The following is a 19902-nucleotide window of genomic DNA, read 5'->3' on the forward strand; positions in this document are numbered from 1 at the left end:
CACTCACCTCCCAGCTGTGCGGCACAGTCCCTCCAGCTGCTTTTGCCATCCTGCCTGGGTGCGGAGCAGGACACGGTGGCTCTCAAAGGCCAGAAGAGGCTGTGATTACAGGTTGTGCTAATACCACAGCAACTCTTAACCCTCCTGGCAGGGCAGCAGCTGCAGAAGCCAGTGCTGGCTGCGATCAGGCCCACCTCCTCTGCCCCTCAGCAGAGCAGAGCCCAGGTGGCTCTCTCGCCGCTCTCCCTATGGCTGTGCACATGTGGGAGCAATGAATGCTTTCTTCTCTGGACTGCAAATACGCTAAGCCAATAACAATTATACAAACAAGACGGAGTAATTATCTCATTAAATGTACTGGCAGTACGCAGGCACCTCTGCTGTATTCTCTCACCTCGAATGAGGCTCTGTAGGGAGAAGCTTTCAAAGGTATCTTCCAGGAGCAAACCCTCCCTTCTGAAGGAGGTAATGTGTCAAAATAATTTGTCAAAGATATATTTAAAAAACAGTTCGTGCTTCTTTTTCCTGATAGTTCATGAAAACTTCTGCCCCTGAGCAGCTGTCATGTGTTTTCCTTTATTTTGGGGAGTCCCAGGCCTGCCTTCCGGCTCAGCGTTGGAAGCACCATACCAATAAAAACATGCTTGTCGGTGTGAACAGCCGTGGTGGGGACAAGGGAAAGCCGTGCAGGCCTCTGTTCTGGCAGCTCTTAAAAACAAGCTCAGTTTAACGTTCTGTTGTTAAAAGTGTGGTGGACGCATTTAATGGAAGAGGAATGCTCTCATGCTTGAGGTTCAGTGGATGTGTCAGTCTTGGCGAGATTAGGACCAACAAGAGAAGCGGTGAAATGGAGGCCAGAAGTAGTTCCATAGTTCTCTCTAATCCATCTTTCTGCAATTCACGGGAAACAATTTACTTTAATTTTTTTTTGGTGTCATGATAAGTTATTCTGTCAGAAAATTAACACTGGAGAAATTATTGTAATTTGAATAATCATCTACTTTTCCTCATGTTGGAATCCTGCAGAATATAAAATGTATTCGTATTTAGTGGTAAACAAAATTATATAACAAAAATTATAAGGCTGAGGGACATAGTTGTGCACTTCATTATGATTTACCTTTGATCCTTGCAAAATTAAATACTTGATACAGTATTTGAAGGTGCATCTCCAAAACACCATTAAATACACCTTAGTTGCATTCTTTGCTAATAAGGTTGTAATAGCTTCCATATCGTGTCACAGTACAGAGTTAGCAGCATGTGACTGCACTACATTTTACTCCTAGGTATTAATTAATTTATTTCTTTTGCCTGGATGTTTTTCGGCTAGTGCTGATGCTTGCTCAAACCACTGTGCTGGTACGACTGAGCGTAGAGTATGCTGGGGCTCGGGGTGGGAAGGAGTCCTACGGAGCATGGGGGGGAAATGCCTTAAGACTTGATACACTGAAAACACAGTGAGTAGAAATACACCCTGTCAAAGACGGTGTATTTTCTTTTGCTCTCACAAGCACTTCCCATAAGAAATTCGGGGTTTCTACATGTTGTGTTGATGATTCATAATTGCTATCAGGTCTGATATGCACTTCTGCTTAATCACCACTGAACTCTCCATTACTCTGTGACTGTTCCCAATGTGAAATTCTGTCTACGAGAAGTTTGTAAGGTCCAAGCGCAATAATTTAGGCTTTAATCATATAAAACCTTCCATACTGTGTCACTCGATGCCTGTCTAGAACTGCGGTGTAGTGTATTTGGCATCAGCCTTGGGAACAAGTAATGAAGCCTCCGGCTAGGGACAAGGGAGGGTTGGACACGGGTCTCTTCCTCCAGCGCTGCAGCCGGGCTGCCTGGGACAAACACTAGCGCAGCCGGGTTGTACACCCGCGTGTCGTGAGGACAAGAGCATTCGATGTGCACAGGGCTCTACTCAGTATTAACTCCGAAAGAACTTATAAAAATCAGACTTAGTTTTGACTATTTTGTTTACTCCGCCTCTTTCTCTTTTTTTTTTTTCTTAATATATATTTTAGGCCAGTGCTATCATATGTGGGATCTGTGGTCTCCTGAAGGGAATATTTTCAATTTCAACAAAACTGTGGTTGTGTTTTCTTTTAATGCCTGAAGGTGTTCTCATTAATACTGGGAGTTAAAAGCTTTGTAAAAACTTTTTTTTTCTTTATACAAACAGTAAAAAATATCTACTTGTTAATATTTATTTATACTTACATCACTCGGTTTATGAGATAATACAGCCTTTAAGTAGCCAGTTGGTTTTGTTGCGTTTTGTGATCTGCCAAATAATTTGACAAATTTGCCATAAACTCCCTGACATTTTTGCTCAAAAGAGTTAGTTTTCTTCATTCTTTGCTGCCAGACAGGTCATGTATCTTTTCAGGCTTGAAGAATTTCTATCGGCTATTTAAATGCAAGGCCACAGAGACAAAGCCAGACTCAGGCTGCCGCGAGCTGAACTGGGGTGATTCAGGACCAAAGGAGTCGCAGCACATAATTAAACAGTAACTGCGCCCTACTCCAGAGACTTTGTCTTGTGGTGTAAAATGTTTCCTTTACCAGTGAAAAAGGGGTATATATGTGGTTATCAGAGAGAGTACGTGAACAAGGATAGTGAAAATTGTCATTGAGTGACACTTTAAAAAGTTGTTTTTCCTACTACTTGGGGAGGGAACATGACTAAAGATGGCTGCTGCCCGTTCCCTGCTACCGAGGGAAGAGGATGCATCCCAGCTTCCCAGCTCTCGGTGCTGGGAGAAAAAGAAAGGGCAGAGCTGGGCATCGGTCTCTCCTTGGCGCTAATGGCAGCCGCCTTTGCTTTTACTCCCTGCAGCTGGGCTCAGAGCCAAGGGAATTATATACAGCCATGGCTGTGCGCTGAAAGGAGGAGGAGGAGGAAGGGTAATCTTTCTCAAGGCTTCTTGCTCCTCTCTCTGATGTCGTCCTCAGCAGCAAGTTTCTCTTCACCTCAGAGCAATCTGTGAGGATCCCAGCTCCTGTCCCCCAGCTCATGGCACTGAAACGGGAGAGGAGAAGATGCTATTAGCTCAGTTTTAGGGCAGTAAAAGAAATTTGGCACAAAGCAGCCATCTCGTCGTGTTGGCCTTTAGACAAGGAGGTGATACACCCCCACCCGATGCAGCTGAGCAGCATGAGAAGGGAAAGCCTCGAAGTTTGAGTCGCCGCAGGCTTGTGGGTTAGTTACTGAGCAGGAGCCGATTAGACAGCACAGACCTCACTGGCAAGTTTTAAGTTGCAGTGTCAGCAACCCTAAAGTGATTTTTATACAAGGCCGTGTTGAATTTGATGGGAGAAGAAATATCCTGAAAAAAATCTACTGATGGCAAGAATTATTTTTGCTGATTTTCAGAGAAGTACCTCAAAGGAGCAGGCTATAGTGGAGAAAGAGGCATTGTGGTCGTGAGGCACCATAGGCACAGGGCAGTTTGGCGAATGAGGAAGGTGCGCACAGGGACATGCCTGTGCTGATAAAGGCAGCACCGCAGCATGTTGTTTACCACAGGGAAAATAGGCAGAGGGAGGGGAATGGCCTGGAGCTGCCACAACCTCTCTTACACTGCCTGAAAACCAGAAGTGCCCAAAGCAATGGTGCCTGGAGTCTTGTGGCAGGGCCTGGAAATCAACTCTGAAGGGCTCTCAGCAGAATTTTCTGAAGTCCTGCACAGATTCTCTTGCCCTTTTGTTTGTGTGGCAGTGGTGAGTGTGTGTACAGAGGAATATACACAAGTTTGTGAGACTGTCTGGGTTGTAAAAGCATTTTTTCTGCAGGAGGTGTTTGGCCATGACTATTCGTGTATTTATTTATTGGTATCTAGTGCTGAAATGAAGTCATACCAACTTTTACCTCCTATAAACTAGCTTTCCCCAGACACTGGGCTTCTGCTCTCCCTTCAAGCCTGCTGCTATGATGGGTTTTCTCTGGCTGGCAGGCTGCTGCCTGTGCTGTGCTGGTAGCCCGATGTGTCTGGGGGGTGGCCTATGGAAAGGAATCTGCAGCCATTTCCGTAACTTTGAAGGTGTTTCTGGCTCTGGCAGTTTGCTGACAGCCAGGCCTGTTTCCCCTTATTTCTTGTGGATCTCTTCGCTTAGTGGAGTTGTTTCCTGTCGCAACTCGTGGGGTTACCTTGTGGCCTTCCCACCTGTCCCTTCTTTTTCTTGCTTTGACCACAGGTTGCTCTGTGAGCGTAAGTTCATTTCTGCACACGTGCACATCCTTGGAAAATAATCTTATGAGGGAGGTCGTTTTATTGTAGCAATATCCAGGGACTCCAGGTAAACTCAGGGACTCCTATTTCATACTTTGTCCAAGGAAACACATAGGAAGTGCAACTTTTTCCCTGAAGACCTGTAACAGTAAATTCTACTGAGCCTGGTGCATCCTCTAAAGTCACCAGGGGATGTATGTTATAGGTTCCAGAAAGAGGAAGAGCAGAGTCAAATCAATGTAACGCTGTGCCTCAGCTGTTGGGCGGGAATAAACTGGAAGGGAGAAAGAAGACAGGAGTGGTTGAGTACCCACTGTGGAGTGACAAAGTTTTGAGTAGCTCAGTGGCTGCTGACTCACTACGTTGGGCTCGTACCAGCGTGGAAAAGATCTCGGTAGCACCTGTGATTCCACTGGTGTGAACAGGGTCATAGGACTGGACTTCAGAGAGCACAGTTTGAGCCCTGCTGTAACAAAAATTCACATGACTGATTTTACGCGTATGAAGAGTCCTTTCAAAATCATTGAAAATACTTGAGTACGTAAGTCTTTGCCAGATGAAGACTTTGAAACACACAAATTGCATTAATTTCTGTTGCCCACATGAGGTGATTTATTTTTTTTTTTAATATGTCATGTGATGGGGAGGGGAGAGAATATCGTGAGGAGCTTTGTTATGTGCATGGAAGTGTTTCAGCCTCTGTCATTTAAAAACAGACAAGCAAAAAACGAAACTAAAAAGCAACAGCTAAGTTTGGAAGCAAGAAAAGACTGTCTTGCTAAGTAACTTCAGACTGACCATGTTTTAACAGAAACACTACAGAACACCATCTGTTGAAAACCAGTGCTTTATTTAGTATTATATGTTGGAAGTTTATTTTTTATGCAAAGACAAACACAAAAAAAAAGCATCTTTGTTTTTTTGCAGAGAGTTGGATTGAACGATGTCTCAATGAAAGTGAGAACAAACGTTATTCCAGTCACACCTCTCTGGGGAATGTTTCTAATGATGAAAGTAAGTAACTTGTCATTCATTTAAAATGAGTGTGAACGCATCCAGGTGCTAATTTCCTGCTATATGTTGCTACATCTTGGTGATATTTTTAGTACTCTGTAGTTTGAAGAGTCAACTTGCTTGATGCATCCAATAGTTCTTATCATTTTTTTTTTCTGGAATATTTGCTATTTTGTATTATTTAAAAGGCAGTAACATCATCTATTAGTTAAAACAACCAGAAAAATTTGTGTGTCATTGACTAAAGTTTGCATGACCTCTAAAATGTGCTGTTAGTATTAGCTCATGAGTAAAACCATCTGTTTTGTTTTTCACCGGTGAACACCATGCAGTTGAAATACAGGGAAAATTGTGCTGTTTTTCAATACTAGTATGTGAAATCATACACATAAAATCTTTAAGAATTAAACAATCCAGAGTTATAACAAAATCATATATTACATCATGATAGTACTTCCTTTTTAGTCATAGAAAGGGAACAATTATAAATCTAGCTGATTTTTAAAATAGCTATTTTTTTCTTATCACTTCTATTTATGGTAATTTTAGATCTTGATTTTTAAAAACAGCAGGTAATTAAAAAGACCCCTAAATAAATACCTTAAAATAACATAACTTGCTTTTCAAAACTGTAAGACAATTTTTAGTTTCCCATTTAGTTTTCCCTGTTTATGTAATTTCTATACCAGTTAATTTGCCTGAAGCAAAATACTCTTCACGTTCATTTTCCTCTCTGTATTTCATATGTTAGTTCATGTTACAGGGTGTTAATGCAGACTGACTTCTTTAATTCAGAAAGACTCACATTTTTATAATATTCAAGTACATAAGTTTGGAAAATGTATTTTTAATCACTTCTTAATTGCTGAATGCCCCTTTTATGTTTTTTGCATTTTAAGAGAGCTACTTTATTTTGATGTCACAGTAAAACTACATGCCTTGCAGCACAGTGTTCTAGTGGATCAAGGAATCTGCTATGTCGAGGCCCTACTCTTTAGGGTTCTCTTTTGAGGCAATATCTCTTTTGAAGGAGAAAGGAGGTGTTAGAAACATGGTATTTATTCATGACTCCCCAGCAAAGGACAATGGGTAAGAATCCTTAAAGACAGACAATAAAACTTGGATATGTTTGGGTTTTTTGATTTTTAAAAATTAAGGAATTACAGATTAGTTTATCTTTAAAAATAAAATTTTAGTGAATTGTAGTGAAAAACAAAAAGCATCTGCTTGTTAATTTGCATTTTACAAGACTCATGCTCACATTTAAACTGAAAGCACATACAGCAAACTACCATTAGTTTTGCAACAACCTATTTAGGGTAACAGATCTAGAACAGAACACAGAAGTCTTATAATTACGACATTATGATTTAAAATTTTTCTAACACAGATAGTGGTGCTAAATAATTATCCTGACAATAATGTCGTGAACTGTAAGTCTAAGGAAAAACTCACTAAAGTCAATAGGTTTGAATTCTGAATTCTGAACCTATTAAGAGTCTGAAGTCACATTTCATTCACTACAGATTCTTTCTGTAGCTTTCTCAGTAGCATCAGAGTGAAATGAATTTCATAAGTCTCACAGGATAAAACTTCCAAATACCTAGGGGCAGTAAGAAGTGGACCTGCGTGGGTTAGATATTTCAGACAAGGGCATTGAGAAGATAGCATGGTTGTTCGTTCCGTTTTCCGGTACTGGAATTAAGAGGGAAGTGATGATAATGAAAGGCGGCAAATTTAGAACTGATAAAACAAATACATAAACAAATTTATACCACAATTTGTGTGCAAAAGACATTGTAACAGTATGTAATGGAAACCCAAATGAGACTGACAGTTGATTTCATCAAGCTTCTTTCTTAATAGCCAGTTCTTCTAAATGCTTCCTCTGTGTTGATACCAGCATTTCTGCAGTGCAGATAGCAGAATTAATCTACCTGAAAAGTCATCTTTGCTTTTGGGGAGAGGGGAAGGGGAGAGGGTGAAGAGGAAGGAGTAAGAAAGAAAATAAGCCACTTGCCCAGCAGCAAGAAGACCAATAATCTGTGAAATCCAGAACAAACTAGAAGTTTCACCTTAGAAATCATTGTTTTATGTGCTCCTTTCCAGCCCTTGAGTTCTCTCTAACATTTCTCTAACTGCCCACACACCAACCAAGAAATTTCCAAACCATTGTGCCAGTCTTTGTCCAGCCTCTGTCATACATTTACAAGCAGCAGGAGGCAAAATGTTTTCAGAAAACCTATGTAACCCTATTTGAATTCTTCAGAACAGTGCTCTGAATGGAGCTCCAGTTTTCATCTGCAGCCAAAAAAAGGCATCATCCATCTTTGTCTTGACTACTTAGTTTTTTGTCTCTAAATACATTAGGTAGCTGTTGGCTGGACTCTACCAGAGAAAATGTGGCTTTGGTAGTGTTTTAGGGTTATTTTTGGCCTTGCATCCAGTGACGACTATGAGAATTTGCACTGTGACCTGATAATGTTGTTGTTCAGTATCATGCTTGCTCTTGTGACTGTTTTTTCCTGGATGTTTTTAGAGTTCATAGGGTTTTAGGACAAGAGTAAGAGTTTTGCTGGTCTCCTTTTCTACAGCTGAAGTATGCTACAGAACCATACTTCAGGCCACAGGGGTCCTTTGCAATCTTCTAGTCTCATCCAGACACCTCCAGGCCACTTGAACCTGCATTACATTGTGAAGGGAAGCAATGACTCACAGCTGTGGATTCTCATGGTCTTGCTTCTTCACAGGCTGCTTCTTACCCTCTTGGAACCTTTTATGACCCCTCCCAAAATACAGCTTTTACACTCTAATATAAAAATTCTAGTTAAATTTTATTTGTTTCCTTTTTTAAAAAAATTTTTCCTTCCTCCATTTCCACACTCTCCATGTTAATTAAAAGATCCAAATGGAAAGGGAACAGTTCAACCTCATATCTAATAACTTAAAAAAAATACCCACAACACTTTCTGTGTACTGTGCATTGAGCCAGATTCACCAAACTGAAATAGGGCTCTGTAAGAATACGATTCAAGGATTATGAAAGTTTCAACTTCAGTTCCGTGGGGAAGGAGTCATGATGTTACATGATGAAGTGGAAGGGTTGCTAGTCCAAATTTTTTTCATATTTAGAAATGTGAATGTGTAGACAGTTCATGTGAGAAAAAAGATTCAGACTACTTTTTGTATTTCAGAAGCAGCGTTCAAAATCTGTGTTAAAACTGGCTGAAATGGAAGATTTATCCAGCAGATTCTTTGTTTGTTTTGTTTTATTTGAACTAAAGCTCTTACTCTTCCATTGAAAAAATGTCTAAAAAAGAGCTACTTGATTTTGTTGAAATTTTCCTTGGGGAAAATTCTTTTTTTCACTCGTACCTACTCAATTAGAACTAGGCACCCACGTTTCTCAGAGGGTTTTAAGAAATCCCACTATTTTAAAAGCATGGAATACATGTTAATGAGCCTGAATCTTATTTATGGCTACATGTAAGTAAAAGACAAGGGAGCTTCTTACTATCAACTTAATTTTAGATAAGGGCAAATCACTTTTAAGAACAGTAAGAACCTGGACTGCAGGGGTTACAGAGGAAGAGGCTATTCCTCTGAAAGGTGTGGAGCTACCTGAACTAAGGGAAAGATTTTTATCTGTATAAAGCTACTAATAACATAACACATTAGCTCTTTAGTGGTTTGGAGAAACATGCAGGCAGCACTGCAAAGTACAGGACTCCTCTATTATCTCCACAGTGCAAAGCAGACCTTTTACTTCACTTCAGTTATGACAAACAGACTAACATCAACATTTGAGAAAAAGGTGTACTAATGCAGCATCTTCACTTTATGGATGTTCCACTTACTGTGTTTAAGGCAGAATGCCTAAAGCAGCGCTGAGCATAGCTCCTATTGTCTCCATGTCTTCCTCCAAGAAACAAGAAATCCCTTGAGCTGGACCTAAAGCCAGACAGCAGAGTTAGAGGGTCCTAGTGAGAGTTCAGGGAAAGCCACAAACATGCACAAGACAGAACTCTATTCTGGTGGCTTTGATGGAGAACTTTGCTAACAACTCTGTCTTTTTTCCATTCAAAGAAATTTCCATGAAGTTTGGGAAGAACTTTCTCTGATATCTCTGGGTCCCAAGAAGTACTATTTTTCTAGTACATAAATTATCCCAGTTTTGAGACTTGTCGAAGGCCTCTTCTGTGCTGAGAGTTTTACTTGCAACTAAGCCATTAACTGCTTTCAACTTGGGATGACTCACAGGTTTCCTAACTAGCCAGGTACCTTGAACATAGATACCTTCCCTTGAAAGCTGGTAATCCTACTGGCATTGGAGTGAACACACTAGATCTGCTCCTAGCAAATGGGTTTCTCCCTGAGGTGCTATAGAGCTGCCATGTGTGTGAACACCTGCAGCTGTGCATCAGGAGCAGGGTTTTTCCTCGCAACTTCAAGTCCTTTTGCATTTGTCGCAGAAGAATTGCCATCTCTGTTCTTTGACAGTGCCTCGGAGCAAGACTTCTTTTCAGAGTCTTTATTTCATATTTTTTTTTACAAAGTACATTGGGCTTTAAAAGTATTGAATTTTAAACGGTATGGGTACATTTTAATTTACAGTCTTGTTCTGATGGGGACTTATAAAATGACAGGCCAAAAAGTAAAGGAAAACAGCATTCCTTACCTCTTTCATGCCGTACAAACAGATCTGGGATCGGACCTGAGTCAAGAGCTACACAAAACATTCCCTGATCAATAGGGAAGCCATTAAGTGCCCCAAACATAAGGAATAGGGATATTTATTATTTTCTGCTACTCAATTATCTGATGAGATTACATTATTAAACTATACAAGGTAGAATAAAGTGCTTGTATATGTAATACTGAAACTTTGTATTTCTAGGCCCCCTCTATTGCTATACCATGTGCAAGTCTTTCCATCTATTTAATAAGTGAAAGCTTCTGAAAATAAATATTTTAGCCAACACCTGGTGGAAACGAGAAACATTTTGGCTGAGAGCTGATCCATTGGTAGAAAACGCGCAAAAATTTTTGTTTTCTTGTACAGAGACTTAATTTTGGGGGAGACAAGCACTAACTCTGAAAATTTCAGTTTTGTTGAAAATCCAGTTGCTCAATGGGTAATATTTTGATGGAAAATAGTGCTTAAAGATATTTTTTTTTAAATAAGTTCAAAGTCCTTGCTTTTAAGGGACAGTTAATGGAGAAAGCTGAAGAGTCTTGAAGAAGGATCCCAGGAAGCAGACATACTCGAGGAGGGGGGTTTAATGTGCAGCTTATGATCTTATTGTGAGTTTCTGTTAAAACAAATCCATACGTGATTATGGCTGACTTGTAGTGTTTCTGAGGGCAGGTTAGGTAAAGCACCTGCTCATAGGTCCTTTCTCTTAATGCAAGTGAAAAACAGCTGGGTGAGGGACAGAGGGGATGTAGAGACTCTAAGATTGTATAATTTAGTCTGATTTAGTGCCGTATATCCAGGGGAAAATGCAATCCAGTTAGCACAAGTGAAAGCCATCTAATAACAGACTTTTGAATACTAACCCCCTTAAATCAATAAAGATAATCAGAAGGTTTATTCTGGGGAGGGGCGAGCGGTACCTCTTGGTTTCGCAGGTAGAGGTCGTTTAGGATTTCGGTGCCTTAGATGAGTGGTTACTTAGATCAGTGACTTTCTGATTTACATCCCCCTAGCAATTTCCAGCGAGGTAGAAACAATTGTGTAGTGAACTTAAACCAGTGGATAATATAGGCTTTGACACTGGCATAGAAAATACTGATTAAGAAAATGATGACTTTCACCTGGGAAAGCAATGACCTTAACTTGAACAAGATGACAGTGGGGCACAGGAGGAGGAGGACCAGGCCCCCACTTGCTGCTGATACCTAAAGGTGGCAGCTTTGGTGGTTGTACCTCGCTGTGGCGTTTCCCTCCCTGCCACGGAAAAGGCCCCAGCCACCACTTTACCCCCTGCAACACTTTGCTGAGAGGTACCGTTTATAACTAGTCCCCTTTCACTTTTACCTCAGGAACGGTTGGGATGCCACTGGCTGCTGAGCACCCACAGGGCTCTGGCAGGCTCGGCCAGCCTGCTCGTGGGTGGAAGCTGCAGCAGCCTCCATGCCCCAGGCTCGGGGGGCTGCCATAAATCCCTCCCAGCCCTGGTAGCTAATTTTTTCCCTGGCCGGGATGCTGGGGAAGCCACAGCAGGATGCAGGACTGGACCGGGCTCTTTAGGCTGGCTGCCTTTTGCCCCTCTAGAGCGACCATGGGGCCTGCCCCGCAAGGGACTTTCTCACCCTCCCAGAAGGTGCTCTCCCACTTCTAAAACTGGGCTCCCTCATCTTCTGTTGCCTGGAAAACCATGAATCCCAACCCAGAAGGCTCTTCCTGCCCCAGAGCAGGGCAGACATGGCTGCCCCCTCCTCCCCAGGGGAGGCTGGAGTCAGGCGTGCTTTTAAGGTGTCCGTGCTGTCAGTTAAGAATAAGAAGGGCAAAATGGTTGGTGTTGTGAGGGGGGACGGCCCCGACTATTTTAACCATCCAGTGGTTTAAGTCCATGTTGCACGGCTTTGCCTTCTACTATGGAGAAGGTTTTGTCCCCCCGCTGCCGAGGCCGGGGGCTGTTGTGGAGCCTCAGTGGCCGGCGGCAGCCGCAGCCGCTCGGCATTCAAGCCCTGTGTGCCGAAGGCTTGTTGCGTGCCGACCGTTTGTTTAGGAAAAACAAATGAAAAACACAATTTAAAAGCGATTTGAAATGTGTATGTTGGTCCTATGCGCTGAATAAAAGCAGGCCCCTGAAAGGCGCAGGGAAGGAGTGTGGGGTCCAATAATTAGAGGCCCATTGTCATGCAGATGCAGAAGAGGGGCTGCCCGCAGTGTCTGCGGGGGAACTGTAAATCTGGATTTTCCTGACATTCAGGGGACCGGCCTCACAGGCTAAAGGATGTTCGGTTAACACAACTCGCCCCGTATGTGATGGAAGGAATATTTGTGGTGCGAGGGCCGAAGACGGCGTTTTCCAAAGCGGGGTTTTATTTTTGTGCGCCAGTTCTTGGGACTGCACAAAAGACCTCCCAACAGGGTCTGACGTTCAGAGGAGATAGCCCACCTCCCTTAAGATTCAACATCATAAAAGGATCACTTAAAGAATTTCTAAAAGTTAATGGTATGAAGAAATGAAACTCGTAGCGTGGCATACAGGCGCAGTGTTTTACCTTGTCGTTTAGGTAGCAAAGCCTTCTACGCTTAGCGCTTTCATCAGGCACAAAGTTGTTTGTTGTATCAAACACAGTTTAATATTTCCATGTTTCCCAAAGAATACCATTTTTTGGGAGCACTGATTGTGCTTCGCGCTCAGCTTTCACTTAGGAATGTTTTATACGCTTCACAAATCACAATTAAATATGAATTATTCTAAATCATACTTTTACACTTTTTCAAAGAACTGGGAAAAATCCAGTATTTAAAACCAGTTTTGTTTTCTTTCTCTTTTTGTTTATACATCTTTTATTCAAACTTTTAGAAAGTCAGCAAATCAGAGAGTTACCTTGGAAGCAGTTAATAAGGATTACTATCAGAAAAATTACCTGAAAAGAAATAAAGTATCTTATAAAATTTTTTTTAATTTCAGTTTTTCTTGTTCAGAATTAATCTTGGTTGATTTGTAAACATCTACTATACATCATATGTTAGGATCACAACAGCGGATGAACACCATTTGGTGAAACGCCTCATCTAATATAAAATTTGAGTAAGGCAGCTGTTCCCTTAAAGTAGGTGAACCTCTTCTTATGTTCTGACGTTCTGCTAGAGCTCTAAGAGTTGTTTGTTGTTTATTTTTTTTTTCCGTGTAAACTTATCCTTTCCAAAGCTGTTATTCCTGTGCACCGCTCTGTTCCTGCTAACAGTGATGTTTGCAAGCTTTATTGCCTTAAGCAATACCTACAGATGCTAGCTTAGGGGAGCATCATTATTGATGCTTCCACAATTTGGCAGATATATTGGGAAAGCTTTGACACTGGAGAACACTTTTTTTTTTTATCAGATAATTCCTTACCAGTTTACAAATGCCTGAGCAATTCCTGCTGAAATTACATAGTATTTTTTTGTTTCTTAACAGATGAGGAAAAAGAAAATAATAGAGCATCAAAACCACACTCGACTCCAGCTACACTGCAATGGTAAGATGCCTTTTTAAAAAAAATCAAGAAAACCTGCTGGTGTTTTTTCTTATCCTTTTTCCAGCTGAAGTGAATAGAGGTCTTAAACATCTTATACAGTTCTAAAGATACTTTCACTGTGTATGTGTTTAATCTTCTCATTAGCATCCTGTACAGCATTTCTTAACAAATGTCTTACTCTTACGGGATTTGTTTGAACATAGGAAACCTCTGATACAGTTTAGAAGATCTACTTGGCATATTTGTTTGCCACTTTGCCAGCTGGTGTTTTGTGGTTTGTCATCATGATGATATTTATTACAAAAAGAAAACAAGTACTTAGATATTTTTTTCAAGACTCATGTTTGTTTCAGCGTGTGTTGAAGCCCACCCTTACTGACTGTTTTACTGAAATAAGATATCTGTAATTTGGCATAGAAGACAATAAAAGATGAGAGTTTGGGGTTTGATTCATTTGCCAAAATCCCCTTGCAAATTTAGTGAGGGGGGAAAAAAAGGAAGGGTAATTAGGAAGAAAGAAAGAAAGAGAGGATGGTGTGAAGAATGTTTGTGAGTCAGTCTAATGTTCTATGAAAAACGAACGAGTGCTGTTCACTGTGATTTACAGCGGTATTTTTGGCTGCACGTTCTGTAACATTACATGTACTTCTGACATCTCTTTCCTAGGGTATCTCTTAGACTTTTGTTGACTTTTCCTTTAATTTAGATTTTTAAGTCTGGTTTAACTTTCTTAATATTGTGAGTGATCAGGCATCTTTCATGAGGTTCCTCGTATCTGGTAGAACAGGGCTCTGTTACAGAGAAGCCTTGGAGCATGCTTATCTGAAAAACCGTACTCCTTAGCTTGTTTCAGGCCTTTTAAAGAAAGGCGTTTACTTCACCTTTAAGTATTTATCATAGTTTTCTGGATGAAAAGATAGATCATTGGCAAAAAAATGTGGGAAGTTAGCAAAATTATTTTTCTGCTTCTGTCAGTCTCTTGGGAGATCTAAGTAAACAAACAGCAAAGAATAATTCATTCCGTTAATTTTACTCTTTCTGCCTGTGAAATTCTGTGATTCTTTGAAATATGCATAAAGAGGTCTATAGATGATTTAATCTATATTTACTCTTTAAAGTTGATTACTCAAATTTTAGATTTAAAAAAACCTCCAAACCCGTGGGTTGATTTAGGATAGGTTGCTGCAAGTATTAGGTGTTCTGCCTTGAAGAAACTTGCAGACGCTTCCAGTGCAAATGCTGAGATATGCAAATATATATAAAGGCATTTTGTTCTGAACTATTGCTTCTTTGCATCTATTTGTTTCACCAAAGTGCTGTTTTTCAGAAGTTCAAGAAAAGTGAATAAAGAAAGGGAGTGACTAGACAGAGAGAATATTGTTAAAATAATAGTGAAATGTCATAGATTTACTTTATTATTTTCTATTATTCACCCAAACAACTTCCACACAGTTCAAAGAGGATAAGAAAAAACTATCTAGCTAAAATAAAATAGCAGGCAGGGTTTACCAGTCCCAAATTCAGAATAATGTTTATTTTGCAGTAGAGTCAGCTAAGAGTCTTTTCCACAGGAGCAAATAACATAGTAGCCAAGAAGTCAGTTAATTAGAACATGCCAATGATACTGTTCCCAGCAGAAAACATGCAAATACTGTAAACAGTCTTTTGCCAATACTTTCAAGTTTCCTCGATCATAAAGGTTAGTAAATCCCTAAACTCCTGGGATATTGAGCTCTGCTGGAATGCAGTGTGCACACTAATGCTCATTCAGCAGTGTTTGCAATAGAATCCTAGGATTTTGATTCTGAAAAGGCTGCTTACCTCATCTTCCCTTCCCCCTTGCTAGTGTACTGGCTTACTACCTGTCTGTTGTGTTATGTTTCTTACACATTTTTACACATAGGTCAGATATTCTCCCCTTTGAGTCTTCTGGAGCATCTGCAATTTCCTCCATCCAATTCTCCACCCAAAAACACATGAGGGAAAAGAAAGAAGTTTTCAAGCGTAACTTCTTTAGTTGGCGTCAAACTGAATTATACGATTGGGTCATTTATTCATAGACCTGTAGGTAAAACTTTCCCGGCCTAATAGCCATATCATAGAACAGTTTTCTGGTGGTTTCCATATGCTTTTCAGCCTACGTACTGCAGCTTTGAATTGGTGTTGCCCGGAGAAACTCTGCTACTGTGTTTGATACACTAAACAAAATTACAAGCTCAAAAATGTGAACAAAGTGCTAAAGTAGCAAGCTTGCCTTGTGTGAAGATGTCGAGTTTCCACTGTTCTGGCAAAACAGACACGTTAACATCAGGTTATTTGTACTAGCAACCCATGGGCCAGTAAACTATTGTGGTCAGCACTGTACAAAAGGTGCTCTGAGCACTTCCTGTAGGTGAGCTTTATGTGTTTGACAGTTCTACCTGCTTAGGCCTCAGACCAAATTTTTGCGCAGTGAAGAAAGACAAAAGGCTAAATTTACCTGAATATGCCCTGGGTAAGCATGTGTCCTACCCTCCTTCTGGAATCTCTGGGACTGATTCAAGTGATGGAAGTGGTGGGGTAAATTATTGACAGTATTTCAGGATAAAGTACCAAACTTGCTTTGTTCTGGCAAATGGAAGCACCAGGATTGTCTGCAGTGTCTGGTGTCTGACAAATTAAAGCTGGTCATGTTTTTGCTGTTAGATGCTGCTATCATTTACAGCTAAGGAAGGCAAGACTGTGTTGGAGAACTGAAGCAGAGGAAACATCAGTAGCAAGGAAAAAGAGGGGGAAAGTTGTAGGGAAAGTGAAGCAAGACATAAGGGAAATACATACATTTTGTCACATGGCTCATATTGCCATCACCTTTATTAATTATTTCTTGCCTGGCATCTTGCTGAAAAGAGTGAACAATGTCAATCCCATAGGGATCTCTCTGCCTCTCCAAATGCAAAGTACATCGAAAGCTGAAAATGAGGAGGAGGAGGAAGTAGCTGAAGACGCCAGAAGCATGTCTGGATAACTGTCAGCCTGGCTAAACATCTGTTTCCTGGAGACAGGAATGATGTTTCTTGTTTTGTTTCGTTGATGACACAAAATGAAGTGAAAGGCCTAGTAAATGTATCATTACTGCCAAATACATCGTAATTGGGGAAACTGCACCAGCCTGAATTTAACTGTTAAGGCGTGAATATATCACTATCTAGTATCCTGTGCTTATCCCATGTTCCTGTGTTCATTACTATTGTAAAGCTATAGCTTGCTAAATACTAGTCTCTAAAACATTCATGATTATTTCATTGGTGAACTGGTTGAGCAAATTGTAAGCATGAAACTTTATTTTACCTCAATTTGCTCTGTGTGTGTCTACACATGTGTGTTTACTTCTCCAAACACAGAATGATTCAAAGCAAAGACAGCCTAATTCCATGCAGTTTGGTGGCTTACAGTGTAGGTGCTCCAAATAATAACAGTATTGTGAAGCTAAAGATAACAAAACTATTCTATTTTTTGGAACATTCATAAAAAGAAGTAAAAAAGAGGAAGGTAATGCACCGCTACGTGATGGATTCTCCCCAGATTAGTAGTTTCACAGAAATTGTTATAATGCATCAAAATTAATCTGTTCTAGAATCCTTTATGTGATGAGCAATGGTACCTCACAGTTGTTCTGTTGCTTTCCTATCTAAAAACAAGTCTGTAACAAACTACAGACCTGACTCTGCTATGGAATAATCTCATTTAATCTAGAAGTATATAAGTATAAAGAGGGAAACAGTAATAGGGACAGATAAAATTGTCATTCCTCTGGAAGGATTAGGGGGCTTATTGTTATACTGTAGTGGTACAAAAGGTCTCATTGTGAATTACTGGATTTCACATGGCTTTATTAGGACAGTTAAAATGTTATATACATATTATTTCTGGTAATGATTTGTTAGGTAGAAGATTGAGTTCATTATCTTTCTATAATACTGTAGAATGAAGCTGAATTCAAAATATGATAAAGTTGTTAAATAAAAGACAGGAAAATAAAAGAAGTGGAGCAAGATGGGTTTTTTGATCATTAAAAAAAAAGTTCAGGTATAATGGAGCATTGTTCAGTGTCAGACTAATGACTCTCTGTGAAAGAGAGAAGAAAAAGAGAAAAATTCATCAGATATGAACAGAAATAATTAACCGCTTTTCTTTCTGTCCTGTCTTGGTCACGGAAGCTGACATTCCAATTAGCAGCTATAGTATACAAACGAACTCTCCAGGTTTTGAAAGGAGGTTTTGTTAAAGTGCTATGAATTTGAGGAAAGATGCCGTGATGATATTTCTGTAGAAACCAAGGAAGAATAGATGTTGCTCATACAAACTGATTCCATTCATCTAGCCGGATATCTTATTAAAATAGTTTGCAGTCACAAATGATCACGATAACTGAAATGGAAGGTAGGTAGGTCCTGAAAAAGGCAATGAAGGAGAGAAACTAGATATTTGGAAGGTGTTCTATAGCTGTCAAATGACAGGGGGTTATTTGCTGTAAAATTGGAGGTTTTTGAGAATACGTATTAATTTTCTAATATGTTCAAGAGGAAGTTGCACCTACCTTCTTCTCCTAGCCAGCAGACACGCAGACATGTAACTATATGCATATGAGTGACACCATGGATGACAAGATTAATTCTGGTTTAAAGTTGATGCGTATGTAAATACCTCATGAACTTTGTTTGATTAGCAGTCAGAAAAATGTCATTTCAAAGGAATGTTTCTTCTAATCTATAGGCTTATAATGAGCCCAGTTTCAGATTTTAAAGATGAAGCATATGCCTATTCGTATATTTGATCCATAATTTAAAACTTTATATTTGTGTGTTTGCATGCGCAAGTGAATAATAATAGTTTCTACAAGGCAAAGGAGGATGTTATTTCATTATTTTATTCAGGATTGTGTTCAGATTGTGGACTCTTTTTTTCACTTTTCCCATAAGCAATAGCAAGAACACATTATACAGATATGATTTTGTGTGCACTCTTGAGTATTTGCAAATAACTTGCACATCTGCTTCCTCAAGGTATGGAATTTTGCAGTTGGACAGGATTGAAGAGTCCTGTAAAGAATGAGACAATGCTTCCCCTTAGTGAATGTTTGTTGTTTGGTAGTTGTTCATATATTTGTTTACTGAAGGATGGTTTTGGTGTGTAACAGATTACTGGTATATTTTTTCCTAAAAATAACACTTTTGGAGCATGGTTAAAACTCAATATCCTTCGTGCTAATCTCTACTTGCTTGAGAACTCACAGCTTATGTTTTTGATAGCAAACATGAACCAAATGAAGCAAGTAAGCATTACGGAAGTGAATTGGAAGGACCACTCAGGAAGAAAACACTTAGGAACCAAGTAGACAAGCAGAAGCCAGAATGTTTGGTCTTAAAGATGCAGCTTTGCATACTGTTTACCATACAGGACATCCAACATACTTGCAGTTCTCTCTGTTTGATATTTGCTTTTTAAGGCTGGAGGAGAACTATGAGATTGCAGAAGGTGTTTGCATTCCTCGAAGTGCTCTCTACATGCATTACTTGGACTTCTGTGAGAAAAATGACACGCAACCTGTTAATGCCGCCAGCTTTGGGAAGGTGAGTCTAAATAGCAGTATGATGCCCCAAGCTCTCACCTGGTTCACTTGGGTTTGGATTATTGAAAAGAATTAAATCATCATTTACCATTAAAGTTAGAGGTAGATGAAGGGAATCTCTTATGTATTCAAGTTATTGGTCAAAGGCTAAGATTTTAACTATTTAGAAGGTTGGAATAATTTCTAATAGTAATTCAGCTCTGGAATACACTAAACTTTTTTTATGACTTGCAGCCCCAGACATGGTATACAATATTGGCAGTTTGGAAGTTGAATACAAGTCAATGTAACCCCATCTGCATTGTGATCTGCCCTGCTTTAGCAAATATATATATATATTTTTTTTTTTTTTAAATCAAAGGGTAAAATATCAATCACTTAATTCTGGGCCCTGTCTATGCCGTTCTTGTAAGCACAGTACGGAGATTCCTGAATTGACGATATCAGCCCACACTGGCAAATCCACGTAGTGCGGTACAGTGTCTCCAGATGTGAAAGTCCAGAAAGCATCTAACGGCGTTTGTGTGGCGCTGCAGGTACAGGCTTCCTTTGCAGTGTGATTCCTTGTGCTTCTGCTTCCCAGCCTGGCTCTAGTAAGAGCCACTGGGTTTATCTCCAGACTCACAGTGGAGATGCACTTTTAGCACAGATGCAGCTCTGCATAGTCCGGATGTGAGCAGTAAAGCTCTTGTGTTATACATCAGTAGCAGACATTAATGGCCAGCTAGGATGTTGCGTAAAGTACTTATTTTGGATTTGCTTGTCAGGTGATGTTTTTCTCTCAGTGAAAAATAGGGTGATATTTTTATATTTTTAATTTTTTATTTAAAACTGAAA

General features: G+C 40.0%; 1 protein-coding gene across 1 annotated transcript in view; it reads left to right on the top strand.

The window, feature by feature from the left end:
• Nucleotides 1–19902, top strand: part of RFX4 (regulatory factor X4) — a 97493-nt gene that overhangs the window by 14253 nt on the left and 63338 nt on the right. The window contains exons 2-4 of the mRNA XM_054198443.1: nt 5172–5258; nt 13397–13457; nt 18943–19066. Of these exons, the coding sequence (XP_054054418.1) occupies nt 5172–5258; nt 13397–13457; nt 18943–19066 (272 nt within the window). The remainder of the gene's footprint in view (nt 1–5171; nt 5259–13396; nt 13458–18942; nt 19067–19902) is intronic.

Source organism: Rissa tridactyla, chromosome 1 (assembly GCF_028500815.1).
Source record: "Rissa tridactyla isolate bRisTri1 chromosome 1, bRisTri1.patW.cur.20221130, whole genome shotgun sequence".
Lineage (NCBI taxonomy): Eukaryota > Metazoa > Chordata > Aves > Charadriiformes > Laridae > Rissa > Rissa tridactyla.